This window comes from Saccoglossus kowalevskii, chromosome 6 (assembly GCF_978046115.1).
Source record: "Saccoglossus kowalevskii chromosome 6, keSacKowa6.1, whole genome shotgun sequence".
NCBI classification, from domain to species: domain Eukaryota; kingdom Metazoa; phylum Hemichordata; class Enteropneusta; family Harrimaniidae; genus Saccoglossus; species Saccoglossus kowalevskii.
In genome coordinates, this window is record NC_140646.1 from 22,271,328 (window position 1) to 22,292,242 (window position 20,915).

General features: G+C 38.7%; 1 protein-coding gene across 2 annotated transcripts; it reads right to left on the bottom strand.

Moving 5' to 3' along the window:
- Nucleotides 1-279: 279 nt before the first annotated feature.
- LOC100378859 (interferon regulatory factor 8-like) lies at nucleotides 280-14,951 on the bottom strand. 2 transcript variants are annotated; one of them, XM_085500195.1, is made up of 9 exons: nucleotides 14,739-14,951; nucleotides 8,928-9,182; nucleotides 7,014-7,191; nucleotides 6,106-6,140; nucleotides 5,582-5,669; nucleotides 4,614-4,763; nucleotides 3,879-4,169; nucleotides 2,805-3,024; nucleotides 280-2,505 (listed from the first exon to the last, which is right to left on the bottom strand). In XM_085500195.1, the coding sequence occupies exons 2-9, from the start codon at nucleotides 9,123-9,125 to the stop codon at nucleotides 2,028-2,030; spliced, it is 1,638 nt and encodes a 545-aa protein (XP_085356321.1). In that variant the 5' UTR covers nucleotides 9,126-9,182; nucleotides 14,739-14,951; the 3' UTR covers nucleotides 280-2,027. The 2 variants fall into 2 exon arrangements, with proteins under 2 accessions (XP_085356321.1, XP_077863874.1); XM_078007748.2 differs by lacking the exon at nucleotides 14,739-14,951 and adding an exon at nucleotides 9,506-9,745.
- Between the last annotated feature and the right edge of the window lie 5,964 nt (nucleotides 14,952-20,915).

Here is a 20,915-nt window from a genome sequence, read left to right on the forward strand (position 1 = left end):
AAGGGTCAGTGTGAGGGCGCACTTTTGTAGACTTGGGCACCTAAAATGAAAGCAACAATCTCGGACATTCCTATCCAGTGACTCGATATGGCCGATGTGAAAGGATGTAGACAAATTGAATGCTACTATACAGAATTTACTACGGGGCAACGACACACAGAACATTGACACGTACACAAAAAATACACGTATGAAAACAGGTGTGACTGCTAAATTATTTTGAATCACTGACCAGACCGAGAACAGGCCTTATAACAAATATCATAACAAGATTACTAATTAGGAGAAACATTCATTTATTTCTGAAGAAGTATAAATTCAAATATTCAACTATGGAAATAACAAAAACAAATACAAATTCTATTTTGAAAATACTAAGTTGTCTACTGGAAATTTTCAAGTTTGTGTACAATTTACTCTGACCATCTCCAGTAAAGATAAATCTAATGACATTCGAAATGAGTTATACGTTGTGTTTTAACTTGTCAACCGGTATTTAAAGGGGACTTGTCTATCTTAAGGATATTTCGTTCAAATTATAGAGGCCAAGTTTAAAGGGCGGCAGTCGTCGTGCCGCGTCATGTTCGATATGGGACTCATAGCGACGTACACAGCGCGTGTAAAATACATTGTTTATTTACATGAAATTCGAACATGCGCTGCGCGACGACCACCGCGCTTCTAATCTTAGTTATTTACTTGAATGATTTGGTGTAACTATGGCAGGTTGTATACGTATGATGATATTTTGTTCTATCTCGGCACGTATCTCTGAATTCTATCGAAAATAAAAGTGAGAAAAATCAGTCTTTCCACCACTACCTATCCTCAAGTGAATGCATTATACTGCTTTGTTGTATACATCGTTTTTGAGAAGATATGCAATAACTTTAAAACTATGCATTATATAGAGAAATTGTCTTATCTTATTTATTCAGATAATAATGTGTGTACATATATTCGCTTGAGTTGCGGTCTGAAGTTTGATTGATTTTGCTCACACTTTCATTTGCCGTAAGATCACATATGAATCCACATAGTGCCGAGATAACAAATAAAATACGGATACGGATTCCGCAATGTCATGTGTACCGTAGTAAGTTCGACTAATCTTTCAATGAAATCAACTAAACATTAATTAATTTTGTTTCGAAAATCACAACATGAATTATGGTATTTAAAAGTAATCGGACGGGTTTACCCAGCGAATGGAATTACTACTTCCAAATCTTTTATTTGTCAACAGATTCTAGTAGCAAGTTGACTCTTCCGAGATGAACTACTCGGGAGAATGTTGTGTCAAAGTGGATGCCAGACCATTAGTACATATAACGTTGTAGGAGCTAGAGTAGGCAATCATGACATAAATACAAGATACCGACACTCTAACTGAGCCACAATTAGTCCTTTCTTTTCTACTAGTCGTAATTTCATCAAGTTTGAAAATACTGTATGTATAAATAATATTTGTCGGTAAATATCAAATGAAGGAATCCGACTTACGCAACATTTTTTCCGCTTTTTTTTTATTACTCCCACTATGGTGGAGTGTTTGTGGTTATAGAAGCCGCATTTTCTAAGTCATTTTGAATGAAGGCTTAACAAAGTATTGAAAACTCTGGCCAACCAGCCAACCAATGATCGTTTTAGCACGTCATCATAAAGTTCCTCTAAAATGTCGCAGGTGGCGCTGTCGTGTCAATAATCTTGGCGATGTAGTGTTTCACACCCGCCCACAGACGAAGTCAAAACAAAAAATTTAACATAAATGTTATCACTTTGTACAACTCAAGTTATATATATATATATATCAGTAACTATGTGGTGAATAGCACAATGATCAGCATATGAAAATAAATGAAGTCTATTTTAAAAAAGGAAGATATATATTGGCAGTAGTCCGATACACACTTATATGCGACCAGAGTTTCCCGTTCACGGTTGTGAAAGTTGTTTTAGGTACGGTGTCATCGCACTCAAGTAACATATTATTGGCAAGCTGCTTTGAACCGAGACTTTTTTGTGTTCTATGCGTTGCACGTCTGCAGGGCCTTAGCTACTACCATCTCAAACGAATTCAAATCATTAGAACCCGAACTGTCCGGCATGAGTTCAAAATCGTCCATGGTTTGGACATCATGTTCAGGACTCTGGTGTTGTGGCACAGGCATCATCACCCCCAGCGACGAAGCATTTAGGATCATTCGTTCTTCGAGTGCCTTCAGTGGCGTCACGGTGACGGAAATGAGGTTATTCCGCAATGGGCAGAGGAGATCCCATCTCTGCCCGACGCCGAAGAAAATGTGAGGCAAAGACGGTTTAGGACCACCGTTCTGTAGATGCATGTTGATCTCCTTTTTGAACTGTCCATAGTCAAAAAGCTTGACTCGTTCATTGCGTGGTAAGCGTCGTGGTTCTTCGGACGGGGCGGAGGTGTTCCAGAAGAATACGGTCCGACAGTTCCTAGTAGCATAAACGTCTCCATCACAGCTTTCGACCAGAATTCTGAATATTCAATGAAAATGAAAATTCGCATGAAATCTTTTCAAGATAGCCCAATAGTTAATTAATCACATATTCAAGTCAAATCATATTGTATACCCATTATTTTAGTTTCAGAAGCAATTGTGTACAATTAAACGCAACGTTCAAGACCAACATTTTGATTACTCATTCGAATATCAAATATGAATGACTAAACGAAAATACTTCTATTGCCAAGCATGTCAAATAATAACAGTGCCTTCAGAAAACTGCCAAAGTGAGAGTAGACGACAAACTTTTACCACAAAAATTGAACTTACCCTCCTTCGACGTGACCGAGAAGAGTCGAGGTCAACTGGGTCTGTTTGGGACTCGTGCTCCACTTCGTACAGTCAGGGAATACTATGTTATCAATGAGCGTATTCTGGTTAGGTGTATCGCTGTTACCACTGTTGGTCAGCAGGAATCCGCCAGGGGCTACAACGCGATACTCACACGCAGTGACAGCTCTGTAGCTAATTTTCACTTGCATATAATGCACTGTGAGTTATAACAAACAAAAAAAGAGAAAAAAAAACGTTATCAAAGGTGTGTGTCAAGCTTGGTGCTCTAATCAGCATCTTCTCCAAAAATCCGTTTTTTAATAAGGCGAGAACACCATGTTTAAATAATTTTATTTGGCAGACGGTGCACTTTGATAAACACGGCGGGGAATTCGTTATCGTAATCTATACAGAAAAATCAAAGATTGTGTGTACTGGCGGTTTTTATTGTTTCATCTAATAACATCATGTTAATGGTTTGCTGCCAACACAATGTGTCCAGTTACGTCCCACATAACCAAAGATATTTCCGTCAGTACCGATCACAGCACTCCGGGCATTTTCTACCGCCTGGCAACCCTCGCGGTGAAAACAAAGACCAAAAACTCGCAGAAAACGGTACTTTGCGATGGTTGTTGAGAGTCCCTGAACAGTGTAATACGATTAGCTCTACGTGTGTAACATATATGAATTTGGTTGTTCAGGATTACTTCAAAGTTGAGTTTGTGTTATTTTCTCGAGTTTTCACCGGCAACACCGGGGTTCCACAGCAGCGCACACAAAGCCCATAGAAATACGTGGTACAGTGGTGCGCGTCTTAGCAACGTAGAACGTCTGTGACGTAGCTCCGCCCCCGAGGATTACTGTATTATTATACAGTTATTTGGGCTTATGTGGGCTGGACTGCGCCACCTACATGTGCTAGCTAACAGGTGAATGAATTGCGTAATGTTGAGACGGTTGAATGGAGAATGTAGGCTGATAAAGGGCATGGTGCAAAACGTGGGAAATCAAACACATATCAACGTGGAATGTCTGAAATTACTATGGTAACCAACCGACATGACGTACCTGGTGGGTCATGATGACCTATCATTCGGTTGCAGTTGTTCATCGTATATAGCGAGCGGTCGTCACAATCATTCCCATCCGAGTCAGGACTGGAAAAATGCGAATAGTGTGATTCCAGTTTGACTTTCTTGATTGGTGTTGCCATCATCATCCCATAGTCATAGTTACTGTCACAGAGTTGACGTTTGAAGGCATTTCTCTGCGGGGTACCAAAGTTTGCTGTTATGCTTGATGGTGAGTTATTGTTGTCGTCGATACTCTCTTCCCAACAGTCGAAGTTCTGAGTTGAATCTAGTGACACAAAGAGGGGCATAGTTAGTAATAGCAAAGATCAATTCACCGACTGTCCCCCACTAAAGTAAATAAAAACAAAAGGAATGTCGTGTGGTCTTCAACTCCGAGAGGGCGCCCTTGCTCAGCCACAGTCTCCAAGTAAGGTGAGAAAGGTAACAATTGTCCATGAAACTGCGTGTATGACAGCGCCATCTGGAGTTTAACTAGAGTTTACACATATGTACGAGCAGACATAGAAAATGGATTCGTTCTCAAAGAGTGATGATAAAATAGTATATATATATATATATATATATATATATATATATATATATATATATATATATATATATATATATATATATATATAAAGATAGATTATACAAGTTCATGAGAGATATCATTAGTTTAGATTATCGGAAATCCATTTGTATTAAACATATATTCATAACGTGTAAATACCCGGAGATGACGTTGACCATGACATTGATCTAGTCGTTGCCGTTGGTGAATCACTCGCAGCCCCCAGATCACTCTGAATAATTCCGTCCAGGTCTTCTAATGCTTGTGGAAGACTCAAAGTAGTAGAACTTGTAGATGTGGGACTGATAACTGAAACCAATCAAATAAGATCAAATCAGTTTATATTTGACATGTATCATTCTGTGTTTTTTTTTTCAATACAAATAAATTACTATTCACTCAAGAAGGATCTGCGACAGTCACCTGTTGTTGCTATCGTTGTTGTCAGTGTTGGTATTGTTGTTGTCTGATTCATTAATGATGACTTTCATGTTCATAAGTGGATTCATTTTTTTTTTCTCTAATGTCACGTCAAGTTCCACAGAATACTCCAAGAAAGGTTAGTGTCGCAAAAATGACTTTTAATCTTATCTTTATTTTCTAACCATTTCCTTCTCAATGTATAAAATGAAAATGTGTGTGAACGTTATTTTTCTGTCATAGAACAAAGTTCAAACCAGTTGTTATCCAGACAATGTTCTATCCTCAGGGGCGGACATCCGGGCATTTTCTACCGCCTGGCAACCCTCGCGGTGAAAACAAAGACCAAAAACTCGCAGAAAACGGTACTTTGCGATGGTTGTTGAGAGTCCCCTGAACAGTGTAACAAGATTAGCCCTACGTGTGTAACATATATGAATTTGGTTGTTCAGGATTACTTCAAAGTTGAGTTTGTGTTGTTTTCTCGAGTTTTCACCGGCTCCACGGCGTTCCACAGCAGCGCGCACAAAGCCCCATAGAAATACGTGGTACAGTGGTGCGCGTCTTAGCAACGTAGAACGTCCGTGACGTAGCTCCGCCCCCGAGGATAACAAGTTATCTGCAACCCTAACTTGAAAGTCATTTACATTCATGTTTTTGAACTGAGCTATTATCGTTTTAGTCAGTGTTTTGAGTACTAGACTTACCCAGATTGAAGTACCCTTCAGTACTTGTACTTCTGTTGGTCATTGGAAGGGATAACGCAGGATTATGTCCAGGAATATAGGAGCATTCCTTTAAAAAAAAAATTACGAAATGGGTGACGTGGAACTGCGCCCTCACCGACAGACTCAACGTTTGCAATCACAATGTCGACATATCATCGCATATCGTATGGCCGTAAACATGTTATTACATGTACACTGCCACGGTTCTTAGAAACCCAAATGAGTTGTAAGTGGGTGTAAGAGACGATTTTAAGATCAATATATATATATATATAGCCAATAACAAATACTGTTTTCTAGAACTGTGTTAAATTCTAAATAATGAAAAATACTACATTGCTATACCCTAGCTACGTCATTCTGACGTCAGAGAAGAGATTCGTCACTGGAAAACTTGACCCTTATAAACGGTATCACCAATGATGTATGTGCCATATTACTTTTAAATCGTATAAACAATTTTAAAAGAAAGTTGATCTTCCCAGAAATGGAATGGTACATACCTGTTTAACCGTGGCCTTGGCATCCCGAAGCGTTTCTGAAAAACAAAATGATTTACAGTCAGGAAGATCGTTACAGACCAAACACTGGTGTTCATGGACATAGGGGTAAGAACAAAATGTAAAAGTTAGTATTGAAAATTGATGATGTTTATCTCTCTACGCATACGATGTATTGGGTAATCATGGACTTCTGAATTCCGGGAGTGAAGATTCGGCCTTTGGGAAAATTATTGGATATCCGGAAATTTGTAATGAAGACTATGATTTGACCTTTTTGTGTTGAACGATGAACACCCATCCCCCGCCGCGAGGGCGCTATTCGCAAATGAAGTAGCGTTCATTAGTTTGACACATGCCACTTCCGCCGTAAAAACCTTGATGAATATGATTTACGAAGTGCTTGAAGGAAAGGACAAACACCTCATTGAAATGAATTACTCCATTCGTTCTACTTTTAATTTCTGAAAAAGTCGTTCCCCTTTTTATAAGTACAAAAAACACCTTCGACGGAGGGTCGGCTGGAAACGTCATTTGTATCTGAAGTAACAAGCCCAAGCAGATGGTTTTATTTTTGAAAATATCATGTACCATCATTTTCAATTTTCGAAAGATTCATTTAACTGCAGAACAACAGCATTAAGTAGGAATTGACCGCAATCCTCGACTTAAATCGCTTATCATTGAGATAGCGATCGAGAGTCCTGTGTAAGTGTGTTCACGAACACACATGGCGTAAATTGTGTAATTTATGACGATTTCTCAATCACATACATCTTCTGAAATATGTTCACGCGCATCTGTTTTCAACACGTCCATGCTTGTACTCAGTCTGTATCATGGACGGCAGCAACACCGTGACGTTATATAATGACGTCAACAACTCTGATCCCCTATAATTACAAACTTACGTTTCTTTGGTAACAGTCGGTACACTCTATACGGTTCCGGGATATCCAGTTGCGTCTTCTCTTGCACTTCCTGTATGTCCGGCAGTTTATTCAAAGCAGTGCGTAGTCGCGTTTTCCACATGGCAGGATCAGGGTCATCGACACCTTCCCGATACTTGCCGGTGTGCAGCGACCAAGCCTATGAGAGACAGACAACAGCAATAACAACGCATGCCATCATTTATATTGCAGACAATGAAGACAACAGTCCAGTATTATGTTTATATTTATTTAAATACTTAAATTGAGAAAAAGGAAATCTACCAACATTTGTAACACTGAAACGTTCATGGATATAATACAGGGCTTGACTTTAATCCAGAAAAACAATTATTCAAATCCGTCGAGAATGATCAATGTTGGTTTTGTTTAAACACCGCATTTGATCGGGATGGCATGCCTCGTACGGCAAGTTTGTATTTTAGTGATGTTCGTAACATGACCAATAGCCCTACCCTATGTATAATGCCGGGGGAGGGGCGTACATCTAAAACTTAAACAGTAACAGGACTCATATGACAAGTCAGCACACAAATATGGTATCATCATCTGTCTCAATTGCTACTAACTTTCCAACAGTGGCGTTTCTCGATACAATCATGTTTTAGAGTAGCATATTAAATGAATAAATAAATAAATTTCATTTGCATTATTACATCCCTTTTTCGCCGCGAAGCACGTAAGCGGGGATGAGATGGCGCTATATATTGGCAGGTGGCCAGACCTTCTTCACCACTGGCAAATCGAGATTTAGAGGAAGTGCTCGTTTGAATCGGGCCATTGTTTGACATCAAGAAGTTTGCGTGAACAAATATGTGCACATGACTTAAACTTTAATATTTGTCGAATGTCGACATTATTTTGTAATTCATCGAGTCCAACTGTCAAATAATGTCAAGCCACATATGTATACTCGTACCGCTGCCCATGGATCAGTTTCAACGACTACTTGAGTAACTCATGCAATATAACGTAATTTAATATTCCCAAGTACACTGAAATATACGCTATTGCTGTGTCGTGTCCGGGGTTCTGACTTGAAGCCGGCTGGGTTCAGGAGGTCGTGGAGATTGGTGGCACATTTGGGCACATCCAACTTCCAAGGAAGCTAGATGAATAATGACCTCGTGCTTATTCATATTAATCGCACAATACCAATACTGCCGTGGGTTTTTTGTCAATGAAAGTGATTACCTACGCACAAAACGAAACACAGGCGGTTGTTATTTCATGGCGTTTGTGTATCGTACGCATCAATATCATAGTGACCCTGTTTAATAGGATGGTGGTATTAAATGTCTGTTGCTGAATGACGGCGACGCGTGGAATCGTACCATGTATTAGCATGGCTGGAGAAACGTAATAACACGCTGCCAGACAGCGAACACAAATTGTCATACCGCATCACGAGACACAATAACACACAGTCGTATCTGATCTCCGGGCAGCGTCATTCTTGAACGTTGGTCTTCGTGCCTTTACTACCCGTGACAGCTTCAATTCACGGCTATCACAATACAGTTTAACTTACTCTCAGAAAGTTACATGAAAAGGACGCCAGCATTACTTCTACCCCATCCTTTCCCCCACACTTGGCTCTCCACCCCGTCGTGATATTTGTATTGATGAACGAGCTCCGTAAACTTAGAAAAAGTAAATGTAAACCATGTGTGAACTCTTCATCCGCCTTGTGTCACGAATCGACTCACACAACTGCTGCCACGCTCCATTATTCAGATAATTAAATCATTGTGGTAGTCGTGAATAAATTAAAAACCGATTCCTAACTCACCGTTCGTGAAATTTAATTTCAGATGCATTGTCGTGAAAATAAACAATCCATATATATATATATATATATATATTGGGGTTTACCTTGAAAATTTTTGGGTCCTCTTCCTTGTCATAGTCTTGTTTTCCTGCATGTTTCCACGGAATTTTAAACATTGTTTTTTCTTCATTCAACCACGCCAGTCCTCTGTAATTCCCGCTGCTAATTTGGTCAATAAGCCAGGGACGCATTCGCTGCCGTCCAGACGGGTTTGTAGAAGCTGTTGTTATTTCAGATAGCATTCTGAAAGGCGGTTGTTTTAAGAAATGATCTCCGTTGTAGCTAGCCTGTGAGGAGTACTGTAAGGAAAGACAGAGAAGGGGGGAGATTATTGCGACTGCATCATGAAGTTAAAGTACTGCCCGTCGTGCGTGAGTCATCGTTATCTACAGAACTGTAGGTTCATACAGATTTGTCCAGGGTTTGAGAAAAAAAGGAATCGCATTGTAAATATGCAAAATAGCAGACACGCAACACAATAAATAAATAAAGAAAGAACAAAATACGGAACTGTACACTACCCCTAAGAACCATTAAACTACTAAACAAGGTACAGTGTCAATTGCACGACAGTTTGCGTTATTGCTTTTTTTTCTTAATGTAAAAAGAAGCTAAAGCTGACCATAGGAAGCGGCGGATAGGTGAATTGCTCATAATATTGTTGCCGTTGTTGTTGATGCTGGCATGAGTAGTAATACTTATCCATAGGTACTGCGTAGTTGTTATACATATTACACTTGGTATGCGTGTCCATCTCATGGTACGGAACGTGCGACATCACTGTGAATCGACTGACTGTCTGGGAATACACTGTCAAACTTTCTCAAACTATTTAACTTAAATAGTGTAGCCCCCTATCGCCCAAACATCACGGTGTATGGTTTCAAACTCTTGATTAATACGATTATCCGCGCTGTGCAACTGCGCATGTGCAGAAAGAAGTCGTGACAGACGCTAGCGTCCTCTAGTGTGTGTAATGCCAAATTTGGAAGCAGACGCTGCATGGGAAGTGACCCCGACTGTTTTAGGGTCGGTATCTTGAAGGAGCAAAAACAGATCTCACTCCCGCACACTCAAAGTGGCCAATTCCGGCGAATTCATGTATAAACCACACAATTTTCTCAACACGTTAAATTGCCTTTACGGTGTACTGCGCTGTTCATCGCTAAAGATATACGGGTTTTTAAAGTGCCACTGTTCATGTACGTGACTTATACGTAACACACGAACCACCTACAAAAGTCTGTAAACTTTATTTATAAATTTTGAAAAGGTAAAATCGGAAATGACGATTCCCCAACGCACCAGAACCCACTCACTCAGCCACCCACCCAAACCGTTTGAAATTTCGGACAATTCAGAAGCAAACTAAAGGATATACTACACTTTCTGAAAATAGAGAAACACCTTCGAGTTAGATAATTTTATAAGGAAATAAATGAACAAAACATTACATGATAACATCACCGGTCGGCCTGCATCTTAGTACACTGAGTTCACGCATAGTACAACACATATAGCTGTCTCCGGACGCGGAAAATCCGCTAACACTAAAGGTGTGCATATCACGATAATTTTAACAAAACAATTTAATTCCATCCTCATTCTGTTATTCACAGAAACACGCCACTCAGCCAGTTGCATTAACATTGAAATATAGGATGAATGAACTGTAGACAGAAAGTGCGCTAATTCCAGAATCGTCATGTTTCATAGAACATAAAATGAGACTGGGTGCGAATTTTGATAACGATGATTTTTATATATAACAATGGGGGACAAAGTAGTAGGTATGCGTAGATTTCCATTAGTTATGTTGGCACGTGTTTTCGTACGGCGCGCGACTCCGGTGGCGTCACCGATGAGCACACGTCACCGCTAGAGTTAATTTATGATTTATGTATACAATAACTATGATGTGCGGTCATTCGAAGCATTAGAAATGCATACAAACAGACACCGTAAAATCTACATGTCATATGTATTGCCAGTGTTATAGTTTTTGACCAATGAACATAAGCCCTGAAAGAAACACGTGACTCAATTGGTTACGGTGTCAATCACGAGTTAATTTCTAATTCCACAATGGTTACAAAACCACAATTATTTTAATTTAATTAACTTCCATCTACCTCTTCCATTCTCGTGCGGGAACGTCACAGCAAATGAGACAAATAAATTACTGAAGCATACTGGCAACTTGTGAGTAGCCCTGCTTTCGTTTCTATAGTTACGAAGTGGAGAGCCACTCTAACCGACCATGAGTGTTAGATAACGATGCATCCATGAAAATACGAGTAGCCAGTGATTTAGTAATTCGTCAGTTTTTCTGTTTGATGCAGCCTAAATACTGCGAATGTAGTCATACAAGTCGATTTCATACACGGGTCCGTCTGATCTTGTGAAGGGTTTTGGCTCTGGTAGTTTTCAATATACCGCCAAATGTACGCCTGCCACCTTTTACTAAACGACGTATTATTAATGCGAGCGGTCCAAACTACATCTCCAATGCAATATAGCCCACTATTAAAGCGACGTGAGCCTAAGATTGTACTTAGAGTTGCGCCTTTAACTAGGTGTCTTTTCTGAAACGACACTCAACCCAGCCCTCCAAAAAACCCCACAACAATGGCGTTAAAGCCTTTAATTTCCAGCAAAAACAAACTCTTACACGTACTCATAATCACTTCCCCCAAACAATTTAATTGATCCATTGAAATTTGTGCCTGGATGGAAATTGGTATAAGGTGGTCCACTTCTACTTTTTTCGGGAGAGGTCCCCGCATATAAACAAACATCTAGCCTTCTTTGTTCAAGTTCAAGTGTGGTTCTGGTAATTCCATATGCTTTGGAAGAGGCGTAGGCTAAGCTCTTTGAAATTGCTGATTCATGACATGATTTGTCAAAATGAATGAAAAAATTAAATTAAAAAATAACAGGGGACAACACCTTACACGTGTCTCTAAAATCGTGTATAACCGCGGAAAAAATAATCTACCGTGGGGGCGCTATTCTGTACTCCTCGTTCGAGTCGTCGCTCGAGTCACTCCTCGCGATACAGCCACACACACTCCTCGCGACACAGCCACACAAAACAAAAACGGTATCTACACCATCAATGACAGCAAGCAATGGGACTTAGTGAAAACAGTTTTGACGCCTATTTATTATCTGACTTTAGTTGACCCATCCGATGATTTCCAAGAACAAATATAGCGGTTTCTTATTGGAAAACAGGTGTTTCAAGTTTCTGTTTAAGACAAATTGTCTCCGAATACTTGAGTGCAGTCGATCTATAGCTTTGATTTCACTACACATACATTCACAGTACAATAGACGTCATTTTTTTTGAGTTATTAAAAATTCTAGTAGTTGTTTCCTTCGCAGGTTTCTCCCGATCACGCCCCACAATTAACAAGAAATATTACACTATTTAATTATGTTATCGCCATTCACGACCACGTTACGTAATCGTAAGAAGATTGAACATTTCACGAGCACATCTGGGTTTCCGCCCCAGAATAAGTAAGACACGAACGAATAAAATAAAATAAAATAAAATTATTGTACTTTATTACACCTTATACCCCATAATTTTGCTCGCCAAAAAATGATGCATTACATATATTTGGGTGCTAGTATTTTTCTTGAATTTCTTTGTTAATTTTAGACCGCACTGATAAACATAATTCATCAGTTTTGTGGTATTAAATTTTGTGAATAGTAAACAAAATTGACATTGGCGCTCAAATAGTTGAGGTCAAACATTAGAATTTTATAAACAAACTGATTCGCACTATATCGCCGAGTCACTTTTTATCAGCACGATGCAACTGGTGCTAATGATAAATAGCTCCGAATATCACCGGAAACAGCCGATGCTTACGAAGCGGCTTAATTCGACTACGCTCTTTCATGATTAAAGAAAACAACAGCCGGCGAGTTGAAATCAATACGTGAATCCCAGGTAGTCAGGACTTCCGGGAAACGATTTATTTCCATTAGCGACCCTGTAGTGCGGGTAAAATGTAATCGGCATTATTATTTTCTTTTAGTTTGTTTTAAGCGTGGAGATATGGCTGAGTCTATTGGAGTTGGGATTTGGCGTCTTTTCACGTGTATCACACGCTATAGTATCGGGTCGGGGTGAAGGGGTTTTGTGGTAGTGTTCTAAATCATCATTGACTAACACTTGGTCAAGTCACACACACTGTGGTACTGCCTCGGTGGAGTATCGTGATGTAAACACAACTGAACGAGCGTGCACTAATATGAAACACAGTTTCTGCGCTTCTCGAATTCAATATACTTACTACTGAATATTAAAGCGTGGTGGTCGTCGCGAAGCGCGTGTTCGAATTTCATGTAAATAAATAATGTATTTTACACGCGTTGTATACGTCGCTGTGAGTCCCATATCTAACAGGACGCGGCACGACGACTGCCGCCCTTTAAATAATCAATCAACGCGGATTGATTTTTTTTTTAGAAGAAGAAGAAGAAAGTTTGTTACAATCACTCACATAGTACGACTGTAGTAAGCGGTGACTACTGTTATTGGGTGAAACGAACAAATTATTATTGAATAAATACATTGAAGTCGACCCAAATATCCCGTATGTTTGTATGTTTGGCAATTGGCCAACTTTGTGAATCGTGGCCATATATTCGGGTATAATATAATAGGGAACTGGTAGAACAAATATGCAAAAATCAGTTATCATCGCCATCTAAATAGGCAATGGCGTGCTGATATATTTACAACTGTGAATTTATAGCAAACGTGCTGTTAAAGAGGAAGTATATGGTAACAATACGTATCACATGTGTGAATGGGGTGACTGTGCGTATACATGTACATGTTGATATCAGGTTATCGCCATTACCTCTTTACCAAAGTCAAATTTCGTCAAATAAATTTCACAAAATTATTGTTATATTTTCCCACCAAATGTTGAACTAGACCTATAGCCAGTGTAAAATTATAATTATTTGGTTCAAAATCAAGAAATTTTTAAAAAAATAAAATGATGCACGACAAATTAGGCCATGTACACACTTATAATATTTTCAACTATGTCTCGCTAACGAAAAATTTTAGAACTGTTGATCCAGGATAACACAAATCTTCACTTGATACCAGTAGTCTTACACGGCAGGCAGTTGTGTACGTAGTGACTGACATGCATTGTGGTAGTACTGCCATGTTCAAGTTGGAGGGCCTCATTAAATAATTATTAATAATAATACTAACAATACCTCCGAAGCATTCTAATGGTTTGATAAGCATAATTTTATTTCTACTAAAATCATAGGTGGAATATAAATAATGAAATAACCAGCAGCCAAGGCAGACACGGGCCCGACACCGCAAACAAAAGTTCCAAAGTCTTATGGACTCGCCTCAATTTATATACATTGTACTTCGTGATATAAGATTATCGGCAAAATAGCATTCTGTGAAAGCCTACATATCACAATACACGTTGGTACTAATACCTTCATATCTCCATTCTTGTATTACTAATACTGTTTTTTCCCCGGGGCACTATGGCCATCATAAATACCAATTATGTGAACTTGTTGCCAAGAAGGATCATCAAAACTAATATTTTTTTTTTCGCATATCATTTTTTTTTTTAAAGACGATAAAGACGTTACCATCGAATCGATTTGTTTAGTTCGTGTGTGATAACAACACACTCGCAGACCCCGCCCAGTCTCAACATCATGGCGCCTTCGATTTAAACGCCACTTGGACCGACTTGTGTATATATGTGTGATTGTGTACGCGTCGCTCGCTGCCGGTGATGTTAAAACAGGTTTATATGTTGATATATGCGTTGTACTATTACCTTGTAATATCTACGTCCAACAGCAACAGTCAGCGCAAATATTCAATCACTCTTCTGAGATCCAGTGACTGAGAGTTCACTACGACAGAATTCGGTTAGAAATGAGAAAAAGCTGGCAGACGTGAATAGTTGCCTTTAAATGTTCTGCTAAAATAGCGATTGGGGATCTCCAAGCAGCTGGATGGACACTTTTGTTCAACGCTGGGGTATTCCCGGAACAACAGGGAATTCCCAGTTTTGTAATTATCACGTGACTGAAGAGGGCACCCTGATTGGTGGATACTGCTTTTCAGACGGGGATTCCCCCGAACATGCAAATGTAAATGTGGGCGGCCCCAATCATATTCTTTTATTTTAAGTAATACGTCAGAGCGACGCATATCATTACGTTTAGTAGAGAGAGAGAATGACATTGTTTCCGGTGAACTCCAAGTTTAATCGGCAGACATGTAGACAATGATGTTGTTTTCATTAATACCTAGTATGACATTCAAAGATTACTTCAGTGCCACATAAACACATGCCTATTTTATTTCTTACGATTTAAAAACACTTACAGACCAACATTAATCTTTTTCGAAGTTCAAAGATTTCTACGACATTTTGTGATTAGGAAACCAACCCCACCAGCGCAGACATGCACAAAATAGGCTAGGTCACTGGTGTCATGATGTAATAACGTTAATAGCCTAGGACGTGTCTCAGACGTTAGTCATCGCCATAGCGGTCTACTTATTAGTGACATACCCCCACGCGAAAATATAACGTAAAGGCGATTTTCATGTTTATTTACTTTTTTTTTTTACTTTTACTAGCAAAACTCCATGGTAATGAATTTAACGAGTGGGTGCGGTTAAATAAAAAAAAGATAGCCTGGCACGGGATGTATATTTAATATCAGGGGATGCCCCTTTTAGCACCATGCCGCGTATCCTAAGTTGAAATATACGCAGCGATTGACTACTACGAATCTGATTGTTCTATGGATTCACAAACGCAGTTACGAGAATATTGAGTGTTTTTTAACAGACTGAAAAATAAATACAGTGGGTGTAGTCACGTGTGTGTTCAGTGGCCAAGGCGTGGGTTGTAACGGCGTTGCGTATATTTATAAAGATGACAAATCCCAATACTTATATCAAAGACACCAGAAAAGCTTTGCTCATATACATAATGACCTACAATCGATGTTTTTAATATGGGGTCATACATAGGTCAGACCCCCCCCCCAGACAACTCGTCCTTGGCCCTGTTGTTCCAATCAGCGTTGCATACAGGTAAACACAGTTCACAATCCGAAGATGGACATTATGATAATTTGAACACGCGGTATATACGTTTCGATGAATTTTACCACGTTGTTTAATATACATAGAATTTCATACACAGTTATAATTTATAAATATTTATCAAAAATTTACTCTGGAAGACGCTAACCCTTCGTTCAAGTTCATTGGGTATGGTCAATCTATTGCATCCTAGTACGTCACGGCCAATTCATTAGGATGTACTTGAACTTGTAATAATAATAATAATAATAATAATAATCTTTATTGTAATCGTATCCTTATTAGGATCTTGACAAAAGTGTACAATAAAGTATAGAGAAAAAAAAGGGAAAAAAAGAAGTAAAATAAAAAAATAACATTAAATACATTAAATAAAATTAATTAAAATTAATTGTATTATACGTGTATTATAAGGACATGATACATGATCCCGAATCAGTGTTCAGCTGTTCATTTTTGATGCCAGTTAGCGGTGAACAACATTGGTCGTGTACTACAAAAACAGAAAAGTCAAATCTTATGCAGCAATCACTTTTTTCATACATTGCCATAGAACTCGGTGATATAAGTATTTAAGAGAACTGAAAAAGATGATCTAATGTCAAAACTTTATTTTTGCTATTTTCGCTGAAGGGATGATGGATGATCCATACAAAACACCCAAAAAAAGTTTTTTTTTCAGCGAAAATTAATTCAAGCTAAAATAAAGTATCTTAAAGTATAATGACTGTCCACCTCACGTCTCATGTTTTTGAGATGTCGTTGTGATGGAAACCAATAGTAACTTTATAAAATTGGCAAATCGCCAACTTGTTCACTAGAAATAACATTATGACTAGCCATATGTCGTCAACGTTCTTATGTGGGCTCAAGCTCAGATGGGTATAAAACAAATAAGGAATAAGTACACTCTACTCGTTTACTCTACTTCTGTGTGGCACGCCAAGTCGATGACGTTTAATGTCAGACGTGACGAGAAACGCCAATATCGATCGTGGTCGAACTTTTCTTCGAATATTCATGCAGCGTTTTTCACCATTTTTTTCCATATTTATAAATTCATGAAATACTGAGCTAAAATTTACATTTGTGGTTCAAACGGGTAAACACATGGTGGTATAGCAATCACATTGCCGGAAAAACGCAGCGTATGTCCCTTTAATGACTACGAAGTGGCGGCGGAACCGGGGGGTCAGAGGTCAGAGGTCGCCCACCCAAAAAAAATGTTTGGAGCGTTCCCCCAAATCAAGCTTTGTGTCAGCAAAATTTGGCTCTAAAATTACAGGAAATAGCGTTTCAGAGTGTCTAGATTTTAGATCTCGCACCCTCATACATAATGTCGTGCCGCCGCCTCTGCTACGCCATTCACCCAGTTCTATACCGACTATACGCTACCGCACACTAATTGTTGACGCTATATGCATGACTTTTCTACGAACAAAACATTAACAAACGAAACAGGCACATTCCTAAACCACATAGTGAATAAATCATATTAAGGATAATTTATCAAAAATGTTAAAATAGCTTTCAATTTATACATTTAACGCGCGACCTTCTATCGCCCGAACGCATTTACACCCAGTCTTGCAACTGTATCTAACCCTACAATCCAAACCGGACCTTAATGCGACGTCTTAATCCGTGTTTATTCAGTCTACGATACTACAGATCCCATATTCGTCATGTGCACCTCGAGGTAATAGAACTCATCTGTAACGCTATTTATAGAATGCCAGGGTAAAGGAAAGTAATAAACAGGACCAGCATGCACTGCAAACCCCATGTGTGATAAACATGGATTTTCCCAACAGTCATATTATGAGTCACGTGAATAAGAATACCCATATTAGACGGGTATGAATCATAGCGACTCTGTGGCAATTATGATCCTAGAAAACGTGATAGTTAGTTTTACATTAGATTAGATTTTTTTCAAGAGGTAACAAAGACTTAAATTGTCATTATATCTATTTCAGGCTCATTGCGGAATACGGAATAAATAATAAACACATGCCTGTCATATGTCTATATATTAGGTCACGTTGGGTCTCCCCCGGGGGTGTCTCACCTAGTAGAACTCTGGTTGTTGGTTCCCGTGTGTGCAAACCACGAACGAAAAGTAAGGTCGTGTTGGTGTCTGTCTGTCTGTCTGTCTGTCTGTCTGTCTGTCTGTCTGTCTGTCTGTCTGTCTGTCTGTCTGTCTGTCTGTCTGTCTAATATAATCTTATTAGTAGTTTAATTTGCACACTAATTGCATGTAACCGCTATTAGATTATGCAACCGTTATCAATACCAGAAAAAACACGATTTCTATTATAAAGTGGGTGTGTTTTGAAGTAATCAGCTCAATTAGTTTGCACACTTAGCAATAAATTACCACAACATGGAATATTTATTTCATGTCTGCTTTTAAATAGTTCCAGTAAAGAGAGTACCATAGATCCCTGGATTTCAATTTTCGACATTGACGCAAAGTATCAACCACTCATTACACTAATCAAATATGCACACGATCGCATCTCTCCGAGGGCGAAGATCACCTTTATTGGTTTTAGTGCAGGGGAACAATCCAAATCGTTTTCAGTTCGTCCACCCACACCTCCACATGGACTGACTCATTATTATGTGGCAAGTGGCCAAGTTTTTTTTTCATTGTGTACTATATTTAGCGACCACGAGTGGCGACGAGGTTATTGCAGTATTTCTACATGCGTCGCCAGTAGACACACACCTTTTTTTTTTTTTAATTCGTTAATATTATAAAACGCCGAGGCGCCGTGAGCAGTGCGTGTTCTAATTTCTTGTAAACAAACAATGCGTATTACATCTCGGGACGGAGCTACGTCACAAGACGTCTACCACGTTGCTAAGACGCGCGCCACTGTACCATGTATTTCTATGGGCTCCGTGCGAGCAGCTGTGGGACTACGGTCGGAGAGCCGGTGAAAATAGCTAAAGTCGAGAAATCAGAACAAACTCAACTTCATGAGAATTCTGAGCAACCAAATTTATATATGTTGCACGTGTAGGGATAATCTTGTAACACTGTACTGTTCAGGGTACTCAACTACTCCTCAAGTACAGTTTTCTTAAAGTTTCGGTTTTTCTTGTTTTCACCGTGATGGTTGCCAGGCGACAAAAATGCCCGAATGTCCGCCCGAGATACGAACACGGGATGGTGCGACTGAAGTGCTTTAAACTACTTTATTTTCGCTGAAAAGACATTGCGTGTTTTGCATAGAATTTATTTTCACTGATTTTTGACGAGTTGAATGTAAAATATAAGAAAACAGGTATATTCACTGGATTTTTTTTGCACTGAATCATTCCCTCAGCGAAAATATGAAGTATTTTACAGTATCACATATCATTTTTAAGAACATTTGCGTGAGTGCGGCGTGACCCAGACCTGACAAGTTTTCTGTCTCAAGGCCACAGTGCCGAGCTACGACATATTCAAACAATTCCGAGAAATTGCACAGACGTTTTAAACAATAACAAGATTAACTGGAATTTCAGTCTGACATATCACAAAAGAATTTCTGATGTCCTACAAACTATCGATCTGGTGTTTGCAGTTAGTTAATTATTAACTCATTTGTCGCCTATATATTTTGAAGCATAAAGCACCATATTTATTATGTCTTAGAAACACCGCGAAAAGGTTTACGATTTATAGATATACCCCCCCCCTCCCACACACACACTCAAACCCTCTGTCGGAAATAGCTCAGCCGCTAGAGGCACTAATTGTTGTGGTTACTGCTGGTACATTGGTGCTATGGGATAATACACACACTGGAATAGTTTTGATTTTTAATCCGTGCATATTAATTACCTAATTTGCATATTAATTGGCCAATTTTAGGCGTTTTCACTTTTTTTCTCAAGATCTGTTCAACAGATTTCAATGAAACTTGATACATAGATAGTCTGAGATGGGCAGACCGGATTAGTTTCCGTCTGGTTGCAATTCTTAATTACTTAATTTGCATACATTAACCAATTTATGGGTGTTCCCCAGATTACATGAGTAACACTCATCAAATCCAAATGAATCAATGCTTTTGCTTTTGGATTATCCACTGATTACTTCAGGGTTGAAATCCATGCATATTAATTATCTACTTTGTATAACTGGATTCATGTCACCTCATTAATATGCATAAATGTAATATCTCAATTACAAATAAGGACATGCAACTAGTACTATATTGAAGACATTTGACCAGAGATATGAAATATCAGATGTCCATATTTGGCCATGTGACCTAATTGATATGCATAACTGTAATGTATTAAGCACTGCCACAGATAGTGACATGCAACCAGTACTATTATGGAAATAATGAAAATACATAAGAATTATCGTTATTAGTAATTAACGGCAATAAAAAAAGCTGAAAATTTGTAACAAAGCCAGTATGAAAATGACACATTAAAAACAAAAAAATATTACGTCACAAAACAAATTGTCACATACTCAAATGACATAAAATAAAACCTTACATACTATCTATCCTATGTTATTCATTTAAAAAAATAGGACCAAACACCAATGCAAAGTGGTGCTTTGCCTAAAGCACTAAACACAAAACAAAGACAACACACAAACACAATACTGGCAAGCACACTAATATATAGAGTGGCAAAGCCGGGACTTCTTTTTTGTTTTACAAAAAATATACTTGCGTGAGTGACCGCCGTTGGTTTCCGCTATCACGCTAAAAGGACTTATTAATAAAACAATTAATTATTTCTTCTTGGAAAACAATCATTCTAACTAATATACGACAGTAAGGTATAGAGACCACAAGCGATGCCAGAATGCTTTGAAGAGCACATCCTGTTTATATAGCATTGCCATATATGAAGTCATCATCAA

Bases quoted from the DNA above. Each gene is read 5' to 3' on its own strand.
- LOC100378859 (XM_078007748.2), bottom strand. From the start codon at position 9,661: ATGTCGCACGTTCCGTACCATGAGATGGACACGCATACCAAGTGTAAT. The intron at 9,183-9,505 runs GTCAGCTTTAGC...CTTTCCTTACAG, and splicing joins CCTATCCGCCGCTTCCTATG to TACTCCTCACAGGCTAGCTA. The intron at 4,764-5,581 runs GTAAGTCTAGTA...GATTGGTTTCAG, and splicing joins TGAAGGGTACTTCAATCTGG to TTATCAGTCCCACATCTACA.